Raw genomic sequence first — 23252 nt, 5'->3', positions numbered from 1 at the left:
TAGAAATCAAGTGTATATTTGAAACATTTCAGCAGAGTGATAGAATCGTGTCAGATTATCTCTTAGAGGAGCTTGGCCACAGGGACAGAAACAAAAACGTTTGCATTTAGAGCTAAATAGGGATATAGGGAAGTGAGGGAAATTTGTCGGTTTTTTCAAGTTAGAAAACACATAAACATATGTAGAATGGAAAGAGGGGATACAGCAAAGACTGACGGTACAGGAATGAGATGTCATTTAAACCTAGAGACATTTAGATGTAGCAACATTGAAAACACACCTTCAAGAGGCCTTCTCCTATCATACCACACCCTCCCACACACATATTTCTTTAAGAGTAATAATCCCTTTTAAAAAGCAAGATCTTCCTGAAGCAGTAACTTGTACTTCTTTGTTAGAAAGCCATTAGACAGGTGGTTCTAAAACCATAGCAGCCTTTGTAAGCAAACAAAAACTAAAGCCTTTAAATGCCTCAAGGTTAAGATATCAAATCTAAGGACAACAAGTTGAAAGGAGTCAACTAGCCCTTCCCAAATAAGGCAAAGGCTTTGGCTGCAACCAATCAAATGACTTCCTTCCTTTGCTTCTGTCTCTTCTTCTAGGTGTGAAAGTGTTAGTCACTCAGTCCTGACTGACTGTGATCCCAAGGACTACAGCCTGCCAGGCTCCTCTGTCCATGGAATTCTCCAGGCAATAATACTGGAGCGGGTAGCCCTTCCCTTCTCCAGGGGATCTTCCTGACTCAGATATCAAACCCTGGTCTCCTGCCCTGCAGGCAGATTCTTTATAATTTCTGCTAGGTAGTACAGTGGTAGAGAATCGGCCTGACAATGCAGGGAATGCAGGAAATCTGGGTTCCATTCCTGGGTTAGGAAGATCCCCTGGAGTAGGAAATGGCAACCTGTTCCAGTATTCCTGCTGGGGAAATCCCATGGACAGAAGAGCCTGACTAGCTACAGTCTATGGGGTCATAAAAAGTCAGACACGACAGCATACAGCACACTTTTCGATAGAAGGTTTTTCCAAGGTCCTGTCAGCAGAGCACTGCTAACCACTCGTGGTTTGGTGCAGTCCGATATGAATCAGCTTTTGCTCATATTCTTAACATTTTGAGTTTGCCTTAGTTTATCTTTTAACATTCCTGATAACCACATATCCCCAAATCATTTTCTCTCCCTTTCTCTTTCCACCTCTCTCATCATCCTCTTCCTGTCTCTCTCTCCTCCCTCTGTGCTCTGGATACTGCCTGTATTAGATTGCAAAATCAGACTGCTCCATCTGATAGTGAGAATGATTTAAAAAATAAAGGGTGAACACAAAGCCCCTGAAGTGCATCAGATACTAAAAAATAAAACCCATTTGAGTTACAATTTTGAAAAAAAAAACAAAACAAAATACTTTCAGATGTAGATACTTAGATGCATTTAAAGCAAAGAAAAACTAGGATCCTGATTTACAAGCAATTTTAGTGAGTTCGTAAGGAGTACGTCAAAGCTATATATTGTCCTCCTGCTTATTTAAGTTATATGCAGAGTACATCATGCAAAATGCCAGGCTAGATGAAGCACAAGCTGGAATCAAGACTGCCGGGAAAAATATCAATAACCTCAGATACATAGATTACACTGCCATTATGGCAGAAAGTAAACTAAAGAGCCTCTTGATGAAAGTGAAAGAGGAGAGTGAAAAAGTTGCCTTAACACTCAATGTTCAGAAAACTAATATTAAGACATCCAGTTCCATCACTTCATAGCAAACAGATGGGGAAACAATGGAAACAGTGACAGACTTTATTTTCTTGGGCTCCAAAATCACTGCAGATGGTGACTGCAGCCATGAAATTAAGACACCTGCTCCTTGGAAGAAAAGCTATGACCAACATAGACAGCATATTAGAAAGCAGAGACATTACTTTGCTGAAAAAGGTCCATCTAGTTAAAGCTATGGTTTTTTTCCTGTAGTCGTGTATGGATGTGAGAATTGGACTACAAAGAAAGCTGAGTGCCGAAGAAATGATTCCTTTGAACTGTGGTGCTGAAGAAGACTCTTGAGAGTCCCTTGGACTGGAAGGAGATCCAACCAGTCTATCCTCAAGGAAATCAGTCCTGAATATTCAATGGAAGGACTGATGCTGAAGCTGAAACTCCAATACTTTTGGCCACCTGATGCGAAGAACTGACTCATTTGAAAAGACCCTGATGCTGGGAAAGACTCAAGTCAGGAGGAGAAGGGGGCGACAGAAGATGAGATGGTTGGATGGAATCACCGATTCAATGGACAAGAGTTTGAGTAAGCTCCGCGAGTTGGTGATGGACAAGGAGGCTTGGCATGCTGCAGTCTATGGGGTTGCAAAGAGTCCCACAGGACTGAATGACTGAGCTGACTGACTTAGTGAGTGCATTGTTTTATTGACTGCCTGAGGAAATGACTGACTTCTTCTAATCTACATCTGAATAGTCAGAGGCTCCGATTCTTGCCATTCAACATCGGAGGCGTGTGCATTTTCCTTCTGATTTTTAACATTTTTGCAATTGAAATTTTCCCACACTCATCTTCACTATTAACCAACTTCAATATTTTAAAAATGTACGCTTGTGTGGAAACTTAATAACATTAAAAACAAGCAACTTTAGTTTAAATCGTGTGATTATGTGGGTGTTAAACAGTTTCACAGCATGTTTCTAAGTTGTCCTTCACTGTACCTCAACTGTTACTTTTTGAGGCAGTAAGAAGCATTAATGCAAATAAATGTACATTTCACCTTTCTTTCTCAATATGACCCCAATCAACCAACTTTTTACTGGCAAAATTGCGTTGCAGATGTTTAAGCCTGGAATATTTCCAGCTAGCTGGAGCTAGATCCATGTCATTTTATATCCAAGGGCATTTTATATCCTGAAATAAAAGTCACAAACAACTTTTGGCTGTTGTTTTTTATTCTTATCAAGCATCTATAGAAAAATTTAAGAGTCTTATTATACTTTTATTAATAAGCATGGTGTGGATGTTATTACATCAATTGAAAAAATTAACTTTCCTCCTCTTAGAAAAGTATATTATAGCTGAAATATAAATACAATCCCAATGTTACATGAATTAATAAGGAATGAGAAAGCAAGTTTTCTGTAGATTTATATTAGTAGATTTCTACAGATTTTTTTTTCCCAAGCTATAGAATTAATTTTCTGGTAGCAGAAGAAGAGTTAAAATATCATAGTACTCCAGTTAGATGACTTACTTGGATCAGTATGTTATAAACTTAGCAGACCAGTGAAGAAGAAAGATATTAAATTTGAGGTTAATATAGCAATTAGCATATTCTGACTAATTATTTAATAAACATGTATTTCATCAAGTTAAGATTTGGTTTGAGAAACTCTTGATTATATTATATATTCTCTTTAGCTATTCTATCACTATGTTAGCCACAGAAATCATTTTAAAGTTATTTTCACCACATTACAATGTAGCATGTAGGGTCATGAATTATGTACTTACTATATATCATAGAAAAATAACAAACTATTTCAGAAAGGCTGGAACATTCCCTCAGTGTGAAAATAAAATAGAATACTTTAATCATTGTATTTCTATTGTATAACTGGGAAAATCTATGTATATTCAAATGATATTTAAAATTGGAAAGCATGTAGTCAATCCATCTTTTTGAAATATGCCTATTCATCTTTCTGAAACACTGAATAGCCTTAAAGTCATGAAGAATAAATTAAAATAATACTAACTACAATTTATCTAACAATTACTATGTGCCATTCAAAATTCCAAGTGTCTTGTATATATTACCTCATTCAGTGATCACGGAACCACATGAAGCAGATACTATCACTGCCTACAGAGAATGGAACTGAGGCACAGAAAGTCATGTTTCCATGGTTACACAGCTACTAACCGGAGTGAGGGCTGCAATCCAAAGCCTGCACTCCACTACTTCACTCGGGGCTTGAGGTCCATGTGTTCTTTTATTATTGCTGTCTTGTGTTTTTGCTTGTTTGCTTGCTATGTATGCTTAGCAAATAACTCCTGTTAAGCTCATACAAATTGTACCAAACAGTATGTGGCAGGCAGTCAGCAGGCTAACAAGAATAGTAAGATAAATGAGACAATCTTTTCTTTGAGATGCTTAAGTTTCAATCAGGGAGACAGAAGTTTAAAAAGTGAATCCTAACACTTTCAAAGTCATCATAAGGAACAACTATGCTCATTACTCAGCATTCAGAGTGTAAAAAATGCTACCACATTTTCCTTTATTTATTTACTTATATATTCATGCTTTCATCTTAGCATTCATTCAGATGTTTATTGAGCTCACAGTGCTAAACACTTCTAAGTACTAGAAAAATCAAGCAGATAAAACAGTCAGTCACTTTCCTTGCAAAACTAACAGATAAGTGGAGAAGAGAGATATTAAATAAATAATCACACACAATCAAAGATACATACAACTTGTAATAAGTGCTGTGGGTAAAGAGTAAATGATATAATGGGGAATTAGGATAGAGTACCTTGATTTACATTCAAAGTTCAGAAAAGGTTTCTCTAAGGAAGCGAATCCAAGCGCAGCATGAAAAGATATTTAATAGTTGGACCATTGAAAAGTGGGTATTAACATTTGATATGATTTATAATTGTATCCAACTAGATGCATTTATAAATATAAACTATCATTTGCCAAGGTTCAAATGAATGGAATAGAGCATTGGTATCAAATTTGGGGGTTTTTGACCTTGAAAACTGCCACCAGCAAAAACCTGGAGCCCAACATCGAACTGCTAACTTTTTATTTTGTAAGAAAATGTCATTTAAAAAACTGTAACAGAAACAGTATCTGCCATTATCATCATTTCAAAATAAAATTTTCAGACCAAAAATGTATAAGTAATAGAAATAAGGACACATCTTTAAAGTGGATAAATTCTTCTTTATCTTTTTCTTCATTTCATGAAGAATCAACAAAACTTGATTAGGATCTGGGAACCACTGGACTACAAAAACTGCTATCTCCTTAAGGTGTTTAAGAGCAGATTGCAATTAAGTAATGAAATGTATCCTTTTAGATATGGTGACCAAGAGGACTAAATAAGCCTGGGACACTGAACAGAAAATGTGGGGTTGGAGATAAGACTTGAATCAGAATAAGAAGCACACAAAATGTCAACTATTCTTGAAAACTCAGTACACAGGAGAACTGATAAAGTCTTAAAATGTTGCATTTAGTGTTCCAGTTTTCCAAGTCTCCTGAAATGTAATAACAAATTCATATATATACAGTCACACAGTCATTTCTATACACACACACACAGACACACATATACATGTATACATAACTATTAAATGTTAAATTTAAACATTCTGATTGACTTTGGGTCTTCCCTCAGTCATTTTGCTCATCTAAACTCATACCCTGACAAGCAGTGCACCTGTGTTACTGGGCTAAGTGCCAGGGGAAGAAAAATCAGGGAAATTAATTTTCAAGAGCAGTAGATAAATGGCACACCTCATTAGAAAATCTATTTAAAAGGCACATCAGGAGATGTCTGCAAGACTTTCATAAGAAATTGATGCTTCTTACCATCATATTCTGGCTGGCTCTCTTCTCAGATTACTGATCTTACTTCCTGGTAATAAGATTCAAATTCAAGTTACATTTAATGAGTGCTTCCTATGTGCCAAGCAGGTATGTTTTACATAGATTATCTTCTCTATTTTTTCAAAATTGTTTTGAAATATTTTGTGGAATGCCTGCAAAAAATTACTTTATGTGCTTTGAGACCCCCCGGATATAGCCACACAATGATTTTCCCTTCTTATGCATGAAGATGCTAATAAATTATGACCCTTGTTCTTAAGTTAAGAAAAGCCACAAATCACTACAATTTATTCCTGTACATTCTGACCTAGAGGAAGATCATTAACATCCACAAAGGCCTCTAAGTTTGTAGTCATTTCTTTAGCAATACTACTTGCTTGCATTTATTGTTTAGAGAGAAAGTTGTATCTGTAAATAAGACAAAGAAGTCTATAAGGAGTATCAACAAAGACCACAAATTCTGATACTGAGTCATTAAATTATCAGGACACCCCTCTGTTTTCTGGAAGGACCTCCTGGCTGAGTCTACAGAAGCTTGGGGGCAAGGCCTCTAGCAGCCTTGTGATCTCCATTCCACTCTCGCAGGTGTCCTATTCTGGATGATATAGTCATCCTATGGTGTGGCTTCGTGTGCTCTCTAATCTCTAACTAGAACTATGTTTCCCAGGATTCCCTTATATGAATGTTCCAGGTAACTGTTATGTGTGAGAGAAATTTATAGGAGCTGTGGAAGACAAAATAGAAGTAATAACCACTGTTTATTCTCTGAAGGTTGGTGTAGAGCAGGCTTTGTCACCTCTCATGCAATGCACATTACGACAAACACACAGGCTGATCTTGACCCGTGATAGCAGTGGACTGCATCTCTTTGAGTTCCCACTGGATTTCCTCCTTCAGCATCTCGAAACCCTGGTGTAAGGCTCGTGTGTTCCCAAGGTGGAAGGCACCAGCTTATATTGAAGCTCACCCACATCATCATAATTAGAAGTGGTAAGAATCAAACGAGGGTTCCATTTGTTCTTAGTCTCCCCTTTCTATTTCCATCTGTCCTTTTCAGTGAAGGAGTTCAGGATATGCTACCCTAACCTGTGGCTCCATAGCATACCAAGCTGGAAGAATTAGAGAAAGAGCATGTGCAAGAATTTTCTGATCTTCCTCTGAAGCAGGTCATAAACCCTTGTGTGAGAGGGCACCCACTATGCCCAGAGGAAAGTAATGTCCTTGTCCCCAAAAGTCCAGAGGAATCTGAATGAACAAGCCTCACTGTGTCCTCCAGCTCGCTATAGTTAGCTCAGACCCTTTTTGGTCCTGTCACATTTTTTTACAATTTTTCATCAAAGCAACCACTAAAATGCTCAAGTCTAACTGCCTCTTAAGGTCTTCATTTCCTTATGAAGGGCTCCTATGTCACATAAAACTTATATTAAATAAATCTGAATGCCTTTCTCTTGTTAATTTGTCTTTTGCTAGAGGGGCCCTAGCCAAGAATTTAGAAAGAGAAAATAAACAGTTATATTTCTCTTCTACCCTGTCTTCAACTCTGTCGACTTCTGACCCTGTACCAGATAAATTACAACAGCCTCATCTAGACTGCTTAATCAGCTTCCAAGAATGTCCAAGTCACACAAAATAAATTCCCTATTTTACATTACTTATAGATGGTCAACACCGAAATCAGATTGTTATATTCTTTGCAGCCAAAGATGGAGAAGCTCTATACAGTCAGCAAAAACAAGACCAGGAGCTGACTGTGGATCAGATCATGAACTCCTTATTGCCAACTTCAGACTTAAATTGAAGAAAGTAGGGAAAACAACTAGACCATCCAGGTATGACCTAAATCAAATCCCTTATGATTATACAGTGGAAGTGAGAAATAGATTTAAGGGCCTAGATCTGATAGATAGAGTGCCTGATGAACTTTGGAATGAGGTTCGTGACATTGTACAGGAGACAGGGATCAAGACCATCCCCATGGAAAAGAAATGCAAAAAAGCAAAATGGATATCTGGAGAGGCCTTACAAATAGCTGTGAAAAGAAAAGAAGCGAAAAACAAAGGAGAAAAGGAAAGATAAGCATCTGAATGCAGAGTTCCAAAGAATAGCAAGAAGAGATAAGAAAGCCTTCCTCAGCGATCAATGCAAAGAAATAGAGGAAAACAACAGAATGGGAAAGACTGGGGGTCTCTTCAAGAAAATCAGAGATATCAAAGGAACATTTCATGCAAAGATGGGCTCAATAAAGGATACAAATGGTATGGACCTAACAGAAGCAGAGATATTAAGAACAGGTGGCAAGAATACACAGAACTGTACATAAAAGATCTTCATGACCCACATAATCATGATGGTGTGATCACTCACCTAGAGCCAGACATCCTGGAATGTGAAGTCAAGTGGGCCTTAGAAACCATCACTACGAACAAAGCTAGTGGAGGTGATAGAATTCCAGTTGAGCTATTCCAAATCCTGAGAGATGATGCTGTGAAAGGGCTGCACTCAATATGCCAGCAAATTTGGAAAACTCAGCAGTGGCCACAGGACTGGAAAAGGTCAGTTTTCATTCCAATCCCAAAGGAAGTTAATGCCAAAGAATGCTCAAACTACTGCACAATGGCACTCATCTCACATGCTAGTAAAGTAATGCTCAAAATTCTCCAAGCCAGGCTTCAGCAATATGTGAAACGTGAACTTCCTGATGTTCAAGCTGGTTTTAGAAAAGGCAGAGGAACCAGAGATCAAATTGCCAACATCCGCTGGATCATGGAAAAAGCAAGAGAGTTCCAGAAAAACATCTATTTCTGCTTTATTGACTATGCCAAAGCCTTTGACTGTGTGGATCACAATAAACTGTGGAAAATTCTGACAGAGATGGGAATACCAGACCACCTGACCTGCCTCTTGAGAAATCCATATGCAGGTCAGGAAGCAACAGTTAGAACTGGACATGGAACAACAGACTGGTTCCAAATAGTTTCCTATTTGGAGTTCGTCAAGGCTGTGTATTGTCACCCTGTTTATTTAACTTCTATGCAGAGTACATCATGAGAAACGCTGGACTGGAAGAAACACAAGCTGGTATCAAGATTGCCGGGAGAAATACCAATCATCTCAGATATGCAGATGACACCACCCTTATGGCAGAAAGTGAAGAGGAACTCAAAAGCCTCTTGATGAAAGTGAAAGTGGAGAGTGAAAAATTTGCCTTAAAGCTCAACATTCAGAAAACGAAGATCATGGCATCTGGTCCCATCACTTCATGGGAAATAGATGGGGAAACAGTGGAAACAGTGTCAGACTTTATTTTTCTGGGCTCCAAAATCACTGCAGATGGTGACTGCAGCCATGAAATTAAAAGACACTTGCTCCTTGGAAGGAAAGTTATGACAAACCTAGATAGCATATTCAAAAGCAGAGACATTGCCAACAAAGGTGCATCTAGTCAAGGCTATGGTTTTTCCTGTGGTCATGTATGGATGTGAGAGTTGGACTGTGAAGAAGGCTGAGAGCCAAAGAATTGATGCTTTTGAAGTGTGGTGTTGGAGAAGACTCTTGAGAATCCCTTGGACTGCAAGGAGATCCAACCAGTCCATTCTGAAGGAGATCAGCCCCGGGATTTCTTTGGAAGGAATGATGCTAAAGCTGAAACTCCAGTACTTTGGCCACCTTATGCGAAGAGTTGACTCATTGGAAAAGACTCTGATGCTGGGAGGGATTGGGGGCAGGAGGAGAAGGGGACGACAGAGAATGAGATGGCTGGATGGCATCACTGACTCGATGGATGTGAGTCTGAGTGAACTCCGGGAGTTGGTGATGGACAGGGAGGCCTGGCGTGCTGTGATTCATGGGGTCGCAAAGAGTCAGACATGACTGAGCGACTGATCTGATCTGATCTGATCTGATAGTGACTCTACTCTGATCAAAGTAGACAAGAGTATTACTGGAATAGTATTTCGACATTGCATTTAGTAAGAAATGAAGGGTAGGTGAAATCTCTTATCTAATATCTGATTTTGTTGCCCTAAAATTTGTCCTATTTGAAGAGATGAAGCAAAGTCACAAATTTTTCAGACCAGGAATCCAGGTGTCATCCCTAGTTTACAGACAAGAAAAGGTAACCACCTAGTAATGCTAACTTGTAGGCTATAGAGATATAAGTGAACCCAGTCTTTTGAATTAAGCACATATTAAAAGTTACTTCTACTAGTGCTTCACAAGTAGATTATATACAGATCAACCAAATCAAATTCAGAGAATAGCGAATTGAGAAGATTGTCCAGATGAGAATCATTCTTCCCAATCCAGTACTTGCTTATGAAAACAGATTTTCATTTCTCTGTAAACATTTTTTAATATATTGGAGTTGCTTATCTACTTTTCTCAAGTGCCAGAGCCCAAGGACAGTAAACCTGCCTGGTCTTCAGAACTATTTCTGATATGCTTTCTTCTACCACCAACCTTGTTTTTAAACATTAACAATACATATTTCAAAGACTACTATGCAGTACAGAAGCCCCATCATAGTAATAATATTTATCCCTAGTAAATGTTTGAGAGGCACCAATTAAAAATAGCATTAGAAACATAAGAGAATCATTTATATTTGAAACTCTCAATGAAGTGAATGTTTTTTCTGCAAAAATGTTGTTGTAAAAACAACATTAAAGAGAGGTTGAAAACATAATAAATGGAGAAAATAAACCAGAATTTTAATATAAGTGTATGTATACTATCCAACCAGTGGTTAATATGAGTTAGAAGTTTTATGCTGTAATTATACAATGTCCTTGAACTTATACTCTTTTGGTTCTAGAAATTATTCAAATTTTAATTAGCAAAAAGTATTTGAATTTCTTATTTGAAGAATTATATATATATATCTCATTGAGAATTTTAGTTTTGAGATTTTTAAGATATCAAATTCATTAGAGAATATTTATTTTCCTAGATATGGCCCCATGATACCAGCCATTCCAATACACCAACTTTCTCTTTGCACCTGTCTCTCTTTTTCAAGTAAGAGAATTGAATGCTACTTCTTTAGATTTAAGTATTCATCCAAAAATACATAACTTGGCAATATAACTTTCTGACAATATAATACGTGGTAGCCAACCACCACCTTGGCCCCAGTGATTTTTGCCTATGGGCACTCATACCACTGTGCAGTCTCTTCCAACACTGAGTAGGATGAACTGTGTGACCAAAAGGATTTTACAGAAATGGCAGTGTGTCATTTGCAAGTGTAGGCTATAAAGGGCATTGTGACTTCTGTCTTGCTCTTTCTTGGATCACTCAGTCTAGAGACACCAGGTGCCATGTTCTGAGGACAAACCGGCATTAACTTGACAGCCAAGTGAGTGAGACATCTTGCCAATGACTCCGCAACCCCAGAAAAATTTTCAGATGTCTGCGACCCCAGCCAGTGTTTTCATGGCAACCTCAAGATATACCCTATACCAGAACCACCCACCTAAGCCATCCCCAAATTCCTGACCCACAGACACTGTGTAAAGCGATAGTTATTTATTATTCTTTAAACCTCTTACTTTTAAGGTAATTTACTATGCAGCCGTAGATGACTATTACAAAATATGAAAAGTATCATTTCATCTTATAAACATATTCAATTTTCTTATTCTAATTTTGTTAAATTTGTAGCCCACTAGGCTCCTCTGTCCATGGGTTCTCCAGGCAAGAATACTAGGGTGGGTTGCCATTTCCTTCTCCAGGGCATTTTCCCGACCCAGGGATCAAACCCAGGTCTCCTGCATTGCAGGCAGATTCTTTACCATCTGAGCTATAGGGAAGTCCCAAAATTTGAAGAAGAAAATGGCAACCCACTCCAGTATTCTTGCCTAGAAAATTCCACCGACAGAGGAGCCTGGTGGGCTATAGTCCATGGGGTGGCAATATGACTGAGTGACTAACACACATATAATTTTGTCAAATTAAAATTACTTAAAAATTAAATTACTTATTAATTTTTTAAGTTGCTCAGAAGCTGGGTGAAATAAAATTTTTATGATAAATATTTGTTTCTTCATTATTACGGAATTATTTCAAAATCAAAATATCAGCATTATTCATTCCTTTAAGCAATATACAGCAAAACATATGCTACATGACAGATACTCATGTACAGAGATGAATAAGAGAGTTTCTTCCTTGAATAAGTTTAAGTTTCTGAATGAGATGGACAAGTAAACAGATACTAATAATACAATGTGATAGCTGCTGATAATACTGGTGCCCATAAGGGACTAAGAAAAGGAAAGCATGGCACAGCGAGTGTTTCCTAGGAAATCTGGAAACATTTAGCAAAAAAGGGATGAATCCATCCTTCAAGAAAAGAGGAATGAATCTCTCACTAGTGGTATTAAAATGTACACAGTACTTTGTGATAAACCGGGTTCTGTTCTGAACACTCCACAAATAAATTCATTTATATGATTTCCTTAATAATCTTATTGCATGGGTACTAATATTATCCCCACTGTTTAAATGATGAAACAGAAGCAAAGAAATTCCAAGCAACTTTTCTCACAACAGCTAGAAAGTTCCAAGATCTGGATTTATTAATAATAGAGAGGAAAAATCCAGTACCAGAGTAAACATTCGTGGCCTCTTTCGTACACTTTCTGCTATATTGGACCATGGCATGGGGAAAGGACAGCACGAGCGGAGGCGGGGAGCAGTGAGAGTGTATGTGCTCCTAGGGAAAGAAAAACAGGTGAGAGCAGTGGGAGGTAGCATGGGGCACATGAGCGGAATCACAAGATGAACATAAAGGGCCGAGCCAAGGACTTGAATTTCATGCCAGGGGAGCTGTACTTGGCAAAAATACGTGATGAAACTTATGTTTTATGAAGATACCTTAAGGGCAATGTTAAAAGGGAGAGACTGGATGAGGCAGGCAAGAAGAAAGTGCACTAGCACCCTTGAACGACAATCAAGGTCTAAAGTGTCGTAATGGAGACCGTGGTCATACGAGGAGGAAGCAAATTTATGAGGGGTACGAAGGCTGGCTGGCACACAGTATGGTAATTGATCAGGTGCCCAGAAGATTTAAAAGATGACTTGCAGGTTTCTTTTTGCAGGGAATGGAGAGATGGTTAGGTCATTAATAAATATAGAGAACTGGAGGAAGAGTCTTCACAAAGAAGATGTACTTAATAAGCACTTCCTGAAAGAAGAAATGAAGTAGTAGGAATACAGAGGTTATTTTTTGCCAATCAAATGTGATACCAGTAACAGAGGCATTATCCATAGTTTCTCATTACAGTAGTCCAAGGAAGCTCTACTGTGGACTGTAAGTGTGTCTTGCATTCAAATAATCTAACCTGAAAGTCTAATTATATGTAGCTGCTCATTTTATCAAATAATTAAAGACAAACTCAACAGTAATTTCTTTAGTACACTTATTAAAATAGTAACTTTACAAATATTAGATTTACATGCAATTCTAAAATACATCTACTATAAAAATTGAAGAACTATATTTTATGACCATATTTGGTTCTAAAATTTGAATGAATGAAATTCTTATAAAGAATGGATGAAATATCACATTCAATTAGGCTCAAGGGAAATGAAATCTCCTAGAGGAATGTAACCAACTGATTTTCACTTAAAATTCTAGGTCATATTTTATATTATTCACATTTTTAACAGTATATTCTTTTAAGAGGCTGCCTTATACACAGTATCAAAACAACTGCCTATTTAAAGCAGATGCTCATGGCTCTATATAAACAGCCCTTTTGCTCTGGTTGACATCGTGGGATTTGTCTCTCTGTTGTATGATGCTCATGCTCACTTTAGCCCACCACAATGGTATGGGGGCAGTTGACTCAGTCACACCTCCATGTCAATAAACCCAACCATACATTTTTATGACTTCCCCTTACTCCTACTAGCATTTCTTTTAACTTAGCCATTTCTTGGCACATATAGTAGATACTTGATGATAATAACTGTTGAATAAGCAAAATACCATAATGAGAAATAGAGGATCTCTTACTGTATAGAATGCAACATAACAGTTTCTGTGCTCTACTGAATCCACTCCTACTACAGAAAGAACAGGTGGGTTGGGTGGTGCTCAGTGCAAATATGAATGAGCACATTAAGAGGTTGATGAAATGTTTTTGCTTATGATACAAAGACATAAGCATAAACTCATTCATCTATTCATTTAATACTTACAGAGCACCTGACTGATTCCTTCCCTCAAGGAACTCAGTCAATAGAGCATGGCAGATGTGGAAATAAACAAATATAATTTAAAAAATACAAAAAGACCTTGAACAAAGAGATGAACAACATACTCAGACACTGAATAGGCCACAGTGAAAATCTAAATTTCATTACTTGTGATCTTCCTGCAGGTGTATGTGCTAAGTCACTTTAATTGTGTCTGACTCTATGCGATCCTATGACTATAGCCAGCCAGGTGCCTCTGTCCATGGGATTCTCCAGGCGAGAATACTAGAGTAGGTTGCCATGCACTCCTCCAGAGGATCTTCCCAACCCAGGGACTGAACCCATGTCTCCTACATTGGCAGGTGGGTACTTTACTATTAGCACCACCTGGGAAGCTCTGTGCTATACCTATCTCACTTCAAATTATAAAATACATGGTTGGTCATAGTATCTCATTACAAATAATTAGAAAACTCAAAATAGGGGGTTCCAGTGGGAGGAGCAAGGGCTTCTCAGGTGGCTCATTGGTAAAGAATTCACCTGCCAATGCAGAAGACATAGGAGATGTGGGTGCAATCCCTGGTTGGGAAGATCCCCTGGAGGAGGGCATGGCAACCCACTCCACTACTTTTGCTTGTCCATGGGGTCACAATGAGTCCTACATGACTGAGTAACTGGCTATTCATTCAATGGGAGGAGCAAAGAGAATATCTGGGAAGGAAGCTTGGAACCAGATGGTGAGGGGACTTACACAATTTTCCATTTATCCAAAAGTGCTTTATTTCGTTTGGTTTAGTTTTATGTTACCCCTTACACTTTATTCCTTTATAAAGGAGTACTAATCAAGTATAAGATCTACAAATTATCCTTTATTATTGGTTGATAAAATCCCTATTCCCAAACCAAATATCCACCACCACCATGCTTTGGGATCATTAACCTCATGGGACTATAGCATTCAGCTTTTACTCAGCTCTTCAAATAAGGCTGCATTTGAAATCTATAAGGAAAACAGACAAAGAGAAGAAGGAAAGGTGAAGATGGGAACTAGCCCTCAGTGGCCTTCAAGCATGTTTGTAGTAGGACGCTTTATTTGCGGGGCAAAGAGAAACAAAGCTAGAGCTGGAGAAAACACCGCTTCTTTTCATGTAAGAGCCAAGCTTCATGGACCTTACCTGATAAGTTTTTGTAATCCACTAAGTCAAACATAACAACGGCCACAGCTGACCATGTGATGATGAGAGCGATGACCAGAAGCCAGGCTGCTGGGGAGCTGAATGTCGTCACTAGGTCCTCTGTGACTGTCCTCTTCAGCACTTTTCCAGAGGCCTTGGGCACAGATCCATTCTTGCTGTCTATCACAGTCGTGGTTGTAGATGCATTTCCTAATCAAACATTTGAGAAAGGAGAATTACGGTTTAGGATTTCACATCAAATATTGATGACAAAAAAACCCTCACAAATCACAGACTTATATAAGTACATATAGCTCTTTTACCGCACTTTCTACGGCAGAGTACACCTCCTTAGTGGTAGGGCCAAACTCCCTGTCCATTACCGCATTTTTACTTCCTCAGCATTTACCCTGCACTCTGATACCCATAGGCCCTCATAATCGGCATTCCTAGTCTCCTAAGTTCCATAAATACTGCCACCCAGGCCATAAACCTTGGCATCGCCTTCAATCATTTTTACATCTCCCTTACCACCGCCTTTATTCACTACCATCAAGGGCAATGGCTTTTCTGGTCAAGTTGCTTTTTAATACCTTTTTCACTTATTTAGGTTCATACGTCAGGTCTAAATGCAAGCAAAACATCTCCTCTGGGAGAGAAACAAAATCAGGGATAAAATAGTTCAAATGGATGAAATTCCTTTTGGATATCCTGGTTTAACAGCGTAACTGACCCTCTATTGATGTCATTCATTTTTATTTGTGAAAGGGGCACAGAAAATCTAAGAGATTAATGTTGGAAAAATCTTATTATATCCAAAACCTTTTTATATTTGCTTTTAAAAGTCTACACATTTATGACTGAAAATTCAAAACTATAAAAAATAGCAAAATACATAAATAGATAATTATTTAGACTCTTTATTAAGTAATAGTTGATTTATTTGTGTTCTCAGCACCTCAAAACAACTGTTGACATATTGTTCTAATTACACCTGCTTTTTGGCATATGCAAATAAATACATAAACGTGATTTTATTTGTTCCTGACAAGTCATCATCATACTCTCTGTTATTTTTTTTACTAGGCGATATATAATAAACATGTTTTCTTGCTGTATGTATTCCATAAAACACCACTTAAGTGGCTACATGGCATGTCATTCCGTGGCTATGCATAATTTAGTCAAACAGCACTCTACCCTGGAACATGGCAGAAGTTTTCTCAGCACTTATTAATGATTTTTCTATTAGGAGAATTTTCTAAACATAGAATTTCTGGGCAAATAAAATAATTACTTTTATATCTTTTGAGAATATATACATATATTTGAAAGTCTATTTTAGAAAACTGTATATGCAGGCAGTCTGTTTCCTTATCCTTGACAACTCTGGGTATTACCAGTGTTCAAAATATGTGTTATCACATAGTAGGATAATTCAACTTCATTGGCAATTCTTTGATTATTAGAGATAAGCTTTTTATATGTTTATTCTTCATTTATATTTCTTATCTTGTAAAGTTTTTTGTTCATTTTTCTAGAAAGTTCCTTTTGGTGGTTTATTAAATTGTGTTCATATGTACATATATATAATGTATATGTATTTTGTTTTATATATATGGATGGCATCACTGACTCGATGGACGTGAGTCTCAGTGAACTCCGGGAGTTGGTGATGGACAGGGAGGCCTGGCGTGCTGCGATTCATGGAGTCGCAAAGAGTGGGACACGACTGAGCGACTGATCTGATCTGATCTGATCTGATATGTACATATATAGGTTTCCCTGGTGATTCAGTGGTAAATAATTCAACGCAGGAGACATGGGTTCAACCCTTGAGTCAGGAAGATCCCTTGGAGGAGAGCATGGCAACTCCCTCTAGTATTCTTGCCTGGACAATCCAATGGACAGAGGAGCCTGAGTGGCTTTAGCCCATGGGGTCGAAAAAGAGTGGGACATGATTTCGCGATTAAAGCAACAACAAATGTACATATACATATATGCATGTGTATGCATGCATGTATACATGCATGCTTATAAATAAATACACACTTATAGGATAGTACTGCTTTAACCTTATATTGCAATTTTTTTTCCTTCAACTGTTTACCTTTTCTTTTTAATGATAGTTTTATGTGTAAATATTTAAAAATTTTGTAACTCATGTTTCTCCTGTAAAGTTGCTGCCTTTGCATGCCCAGAAAGTTGCCTCTCAGTGGAGAGCAGGCATATATGATTATATCGATAATCTTTACTCATAGAAACTTATCTCAAGAGGAAACATAGAGATAATTTGAAATAAATACGTCATGTTTTATTTAAAAACAATTGAAGACCAACCAGAAATTATACAGATGTGAAGTAAATGCCTAAGTGCTAAGGAGAAAAAACACTAACAATCCAAATATTTTTGCCAACATCACAACTTAACAACACATTTCATATCCTTTAAATATGAGCTACATTGTCTGCAACAATTAAAGAATTACACATCAGGAAAGTGAATTTTTTGATTAATAATATTTTAATATACATAAGTAAATATTTTCAATTTTATCTCTAAATTATATTCCCAATTTCTTTTTTTAAAAAGCAAATTTTCAAACTTCTTTGACATTAAAATTTTTTAAAAGTTTTTTTTCCATTCCTAACCAGAAACTTTTTTTGACATTTTTCACAAAATAAATTTCACCTAAATGGAATTACTCTTACAATAATCTTCATTATTATCATCATTACATTGACCACCATTTCCACAGCTAGGATTATAACCACTACTGTCATTAAATGGAAGGCCTAGAAGCACAAGATTAACCTTAGAAGCAAAGGTTGAGGGCCTAACTCCTAATAAATGCAGACATTTATTTCCACTTTATAAGCATACACATTAGGCTAAGACATTTTCAACGAACCAGAAAAAAAAAAAAAGAATGTTATAATTCCCTCACTGTCTTTTCTAATCAATATATTTTTTGTAATATAGGAAAAGAGGAATGCATACTTTAATTGATTCATATTAATGGATACTGTTTACCCCATTAACAAAATTAAGAGAGATGATCAATAAAAATAGTTACTTTTGTTATAGTACAAAAATTATCAGTGTAACTGAATTCTTTAAAAGTACAAAAATAAAGTTTGAACCCTCAAACAGATGTGTACACCAGATACTTAAAGTATAAATCCAGTTCATAAGACAATTAATTGACAGAAGAAATGAAAATAACGCGTGCAAAATTAAGTATTCTAGTTAATAAAGTTTTACCCTTTTGTTTCTTTACCAATAAAATGGTAATTACCTCCCCTATATAGTAAAAAAATAAAATAAATGACATAAAATCTAGACTGACTAGGGCAAAGAAAATCAAACACATTCAAGTGTATACATATATTAGTAGGTATTAATAACAAACACCTGGAGAAAGAAAGGGCCATCCAGGATTCTTGCCTGGGAAGTCCCATGGACAGAGGAGCCTGGTAGGCTACAGTCCATGGAGCCACAAATAGTCAATCATGATTTAGCGACTAAATAACAGTAATAAACAGATGTAACTAGTGCAACTATTTTGAGATGACAGTGGTGAATCTAGGCATATATTTTTAAGAGTAAAAAGCTGATGAGAAACATCAGCAGTAAAAACATTTAATTAAAGTTTTAAAACAACTTTAGGTATAAATTAACAATAGTAACAATGAATTTCTTTCTCTGAAAAACTATGTGAATACATATCTCAAGCTCGAGAACTCAATTTAGTTGAAATGATATCAAGACGGAAAAATAACTTTAAAAAACAGATTTCACAGACTGTACTTGAGATGGTGTTCAAAGAAGAAAAAATTGGAAAGAGCTCATATCATATCCTCTCATTGATTTTGGTGCCAAATTCCCATCACTTCTAAATGGCAGTTCTGAAAATGGATGAATGATAGAAGTGCTTTGAAATGCGATTTAAGACTCAAGTGGGGCTACAAGTGAATCAAATCTTTGGAATAATGATTTGCAGGAGAATAAGTGAATTGTGAGTGTTTAGGAGAGGCCCACCTGAAAGCTAATATGTTGCTAATCTCTGGATTTTTAACCTCAGAAGGCTTTCTACTACAACTGTATAGAGAATCTGGGAAGAATTGCTTTTGCTCTTCAGAGTCACTTCAGTGAACTGTGTATTAGGGAGTATTTCTGCAGACAATGTAGTACACAGCTGTTTGGTATCTTGAAACTGAATGAATAAACTTACTGAAATTTGATACAAAATTAGTTGAACCCTTGTCACATTTTTAAAAGACAGAAAATTTTAATATAGTAAGAATTTATATATTTTCTCCTTTTTTATCAGAAAAAAAAAATGAGACACTATAAATTCAGGAAGTAATGCAAGTTTTGGAGAAGGCAATGGCACCCCACTCCAGTACTCTTGCCTGGAAAATCCCAAGGACAGAGGAGCCTGGTGGGCTGCAGTCCAGGGGGTCGCTAGGAGTCGGACACGACTGAGCGACTTCACTTTCACTTTTCACTTTCATGCCTTGGAGAAGGAAATGGCAACCCACTCCAGTGTTCTTGCCTGGAGAATCCCAGGGACGGAGGAGCCTGGTAGGCTGCTGTCTATGGGGTCGCACAGAGTCGGACACGACTGAGCGACTGAACTGAACTTAACTGAATGCAAGTTTAGAGTTAAAATATGACTTTTAATTGCTTAAAGAACTGCTTTTAATGTATATTCTAAATTTTATTTCACCTTACAGTCCTGCCTAAACAACTATGGTACGATATTTTAAATAAATACAAAATAAAGTTAACACTAAGCAATTTTTAAAATCTTTTTTATGTCTTTCATCTTCACATCTTCAAAAATTCTACTTAAGAATTAAGATTAAAAAGTGATGGAAACATATTCTGAGTATCCAACAACAAAACCATAAGCAATTTGAAAGTAATCTGAAGGTTATTTTGTTTAAGGAAAATTATGTGTTGCCTTTGTTATAGAAACACATTAGCTTGTACCTTTCAATTTCCATTCACATTTATTTACAGACGCCACACACATGCACAGCCAAGAGGAATAAAATTGAGGGGAAATAAATTGCCTTCTCTGACAGCTGGTCAAGATAAATGCAAAGAAAAGAGTGTGTAATCTGAGATTATTTAATGTTTGAGAAGCACTTTGAAGATAACAAGAGCTAGTTATTGATATAGCAGAAAAAAATGAGAGGTAAATATTACTGAGTAATTTGACATGGGTGATGCTTCTTGAAAGTTGGTGTCTCACAATTGAAGCCGAGCAGTGAGGGTATATGACAGTATTTTCCATGACTACTTTTTCATTCCATTCCTTTTGATTTCATACAAATTACTTTGATTGCCAGATAGCCAGAATCAGCTTCAAAAGAAGTGGGGCTCTGGCTGGAGGGCCAAGAAACTGCTCTATAAAATAAAATTAGGGGCTGTCTATGTAGTGGTTCCAAAGACCAGCTTCACAGACAGGTTATGCATTGAAGAATAAATCACAAGCCTTCTGAAAGAACTCACTTAACTTCTCATGCCTTGTTAATCAGATGAGGAAACCGCCATGCACACTTGACCATTATTACTCCTCTGGGACAATAGCAATGCACTCTCTTCCAGGATGCTCAAGAAAGACACCTACACTCTAGAATGGTATAAATAAAATATTGCATATCCATTTCATAAAATCATTAATTATGAATTCACATTTAATTGTGAGATGCAGTTTATGGAAAATTCTAACACTAAATTTTTTATTCAAAAATTAGAGAGCAAAGAAGAGAAGGGGAGTATATATTATCCAAGGAAAAAAATGTTATTTAAAAATTATATTAAGAATGTAAATCCCAATTACAAGAATGACCTTTACTATATTTTTAAGTGTTCCAGAAGACATGCACATAAGTAACAATTTTGGAGAAACTCTATTGAAAATATCCTTAAGCAAATACAGTTGAAGAGTGAAGATTTATACATTTTTTAACTTGTATATTTTATTAATCCTAGTGTTTGAAGAATATCTGTATGTATAAATCCTATATTGATAACAAACATGGTTATCAAAGGGGAAATGTGGCAGGGAGTGAAAATCAGAAGACTGGGATGAAAACACATACTATATATATAAAATGGATAACCAATAAGAGCCTATTATATAGCACTGGGTACCCTACTCAATATTTTGTGATGACTTATATGAGAAAATAATCTGAAAAAGAAATAATATATGTATATGTATAACTGAATCACTTTGCCGTACACCTGAAATTAACACAACATTGTATTAATAAATCAACTATACTACAATAAAAAATGTCTATGTATCATATGCAGAGATCTGTAACAACTAAATCATGCTTCTTCTTATATATATAAACTGAATGAAAATGGATTTTGAGGGCAAGATAAATATGACAATTCACAAAAACAATCTTTATCAAAATAATCCTAGATATTCTAATTGATATACATATGTGTGTAGTATCAGTAAACCATGAGTAGTAATTTAACATAATTTTTAGAAGAATCTAGATTCTAAGCACTTTAAAAGAAACTATATATTCTTTCAAGGTAAAAACTGCTTTTGTCTTAAACCAGAAACTGACCCCCTGCCAATTTCACTGAAAGTCCTAAATTGCCATCTTTTCCCCCAGATCTGGGGCATGTGATTACTATGATATTTCAGAGGATGATTTGGCTACCTAAGCTACCTGGGAGATGGAGAGATACACACCTCTATTTTATATTATCTAGCACTCCTTCCTACCTACCCACTGCCTGTACTCTTCCTGCAAGTGAATTTCTTTTTCCAGGGGTGAGATTAGAAGATGAACCCTTCCTCAGCCATAGCAATGGGCCTTTAAGACAAGCCTGGCCATCAGAGTATTTCATCTTGCCCAGGACTGTGAAGGGATGAGGCAATCAGAAACCTCCTCGTTTTTCATGAAACTGTTGGAGGACACTCTTTCTGCTGGGCTTGCCAAGCTGGTAGGATCTGCCAGTGGCTCTCTAGCCCACCAGTTAAAGAATCTGCTGCTAGATGGAAACAGGCAGAGTCCAGACACCACCATGTGGGTTCATGGTGCCAGCTGTGTTTAGAGCCAGATTGATCGCTGGACTTTCCAGTTATATGAGAATATATAAACTGTTTTAATTTGGTTGAGTCCACATTACCAGCCATCAGAAATTGTGATCAATGGTTTTGCTTCTGCTAGGATTGTAAATAATTATTTTCCTTCATTTGTTTGTGTCATAAGGAGTGATGATCAGAATGATCTAAATATCTAGCTTTTCTTTTTGTTCTTAAATCATATCTGAAAGAAAACCTCAAATCTCACTCGTATATTTTAAGTGGTTGTGCTATTATGGTCCTAAATGAAATGAGGTGTTCTGGTCAAGGTCAAATTTTAATATTAAAGGGCTCCTTCCAGGAGGAACTCCCTTGTGTTCTGGGTGAGAGGCAGGATCTCCCTCCGTGGGCAATGACCTCTCGCTGTGACCCCCTAGCTCGCCTCCCAGTACTCTTTACTGCCAGGTAACAGATGTCTCTTCTTGCATTGGCAGCAGTAAGCCTCCTTTCCCCCTACCTTTTGAACTTTTCTTTTTCGACACAGCAGTTCCTATCCATTCAGAAAACTTGTTTTCTGACAAACAGCAAATTGAATTTAAAGGTGAAAAGCAATGATAAATGCATAACTAGAATTCACTTTATGAAAACGTACTGAACTTAAAATACATTGTTTTACCAATCTGAAGTGGGTAAGGATTTCTGATGAATTCCTTTTTTTATTTCTATTTTTTTTTAAAAATAGAAACTCCACTCTTTTTCTTTTAAATTAATTTATTTTAATTGGAGGCTAATTACTTTATAATATTGAGGCAGTTTTTGCCATAAATCGACATGAATTGGCTCTGGGTACACATGTGTCCCCCCCATTCTGAACCTCCCTCCCACCCTCCTTCTCACCCCATCCCTCTAGGTTATCTGAGAGCACCGGCTTTGAGTGCCCTGCTTCATGCATCCAGCTTACACTGGTCATCTATTTCACATATGGTAATATACATGTTTCACTGCTATACTCTCAAATCATCCCACCCTTGCCTTATCCCACATAGTCCAAAAGTCTGTTCTTTACATCTGTGTCTCTTTTGCTGTCTTGCATATAGGATCTTTGTTACCATCTTTCTAAATTCCATATTATGAATTAGTATACTGTATTGGTGTTTCTCTTTCTGACTTACTTCACTCTGTCTAATAGGCTCT

The 23252-nt window shown here is 36.9% G+C and overlaps 1 protein-coding gene across 50 annotated transcripts in view; it reads right to left on the bottom strand.

Annotated features, from left to right (window-relative positions):
• Window positions 1-23252, bottom strand: part of TRDN (triadin) — a 415089-nt gene that overhangs the window by 344121 nt on the left and 47716 nt on the right. For all 50 annotated transcript variants that reach the window (XM_070795846.1, XM_070795842.1, XM_070795840.1 and 47 more), the window contains exon 2: window positions 14989-15198. In XM_070795846.1, coding sequence (XP_070651947.1) covers window positions 14989-15198 — 210 coding nt within the window. The remainder of the gene's footprint in view (window positions 1-14988; window positions 15199-23252) is intronic.

The sequence above is a fragment of the Bos indicus genome, chromosome 9 (genome assembly GCF_029378745.1).
Source record: "Bos indicus isolate NIAB-ARS_2022 breed Sahiwal x Tharparkar chromosome 9, NIAB-ARS_B.indTharparkar_mat_pri_1.0, whole genome shotgun sequence".
Taxonomy (NCBI): domain Eukaryota; kingdom Metazoa; phylum Chordata; class Mammalia; order Artiodactyla; family Bovidae; genus Bos; species Bos indicus.
The sequence above is the reverse complement of the archived record's forward strand: the minus strand, read 5'-3'. Positions and strand labels throughout refer to the sequence as shown.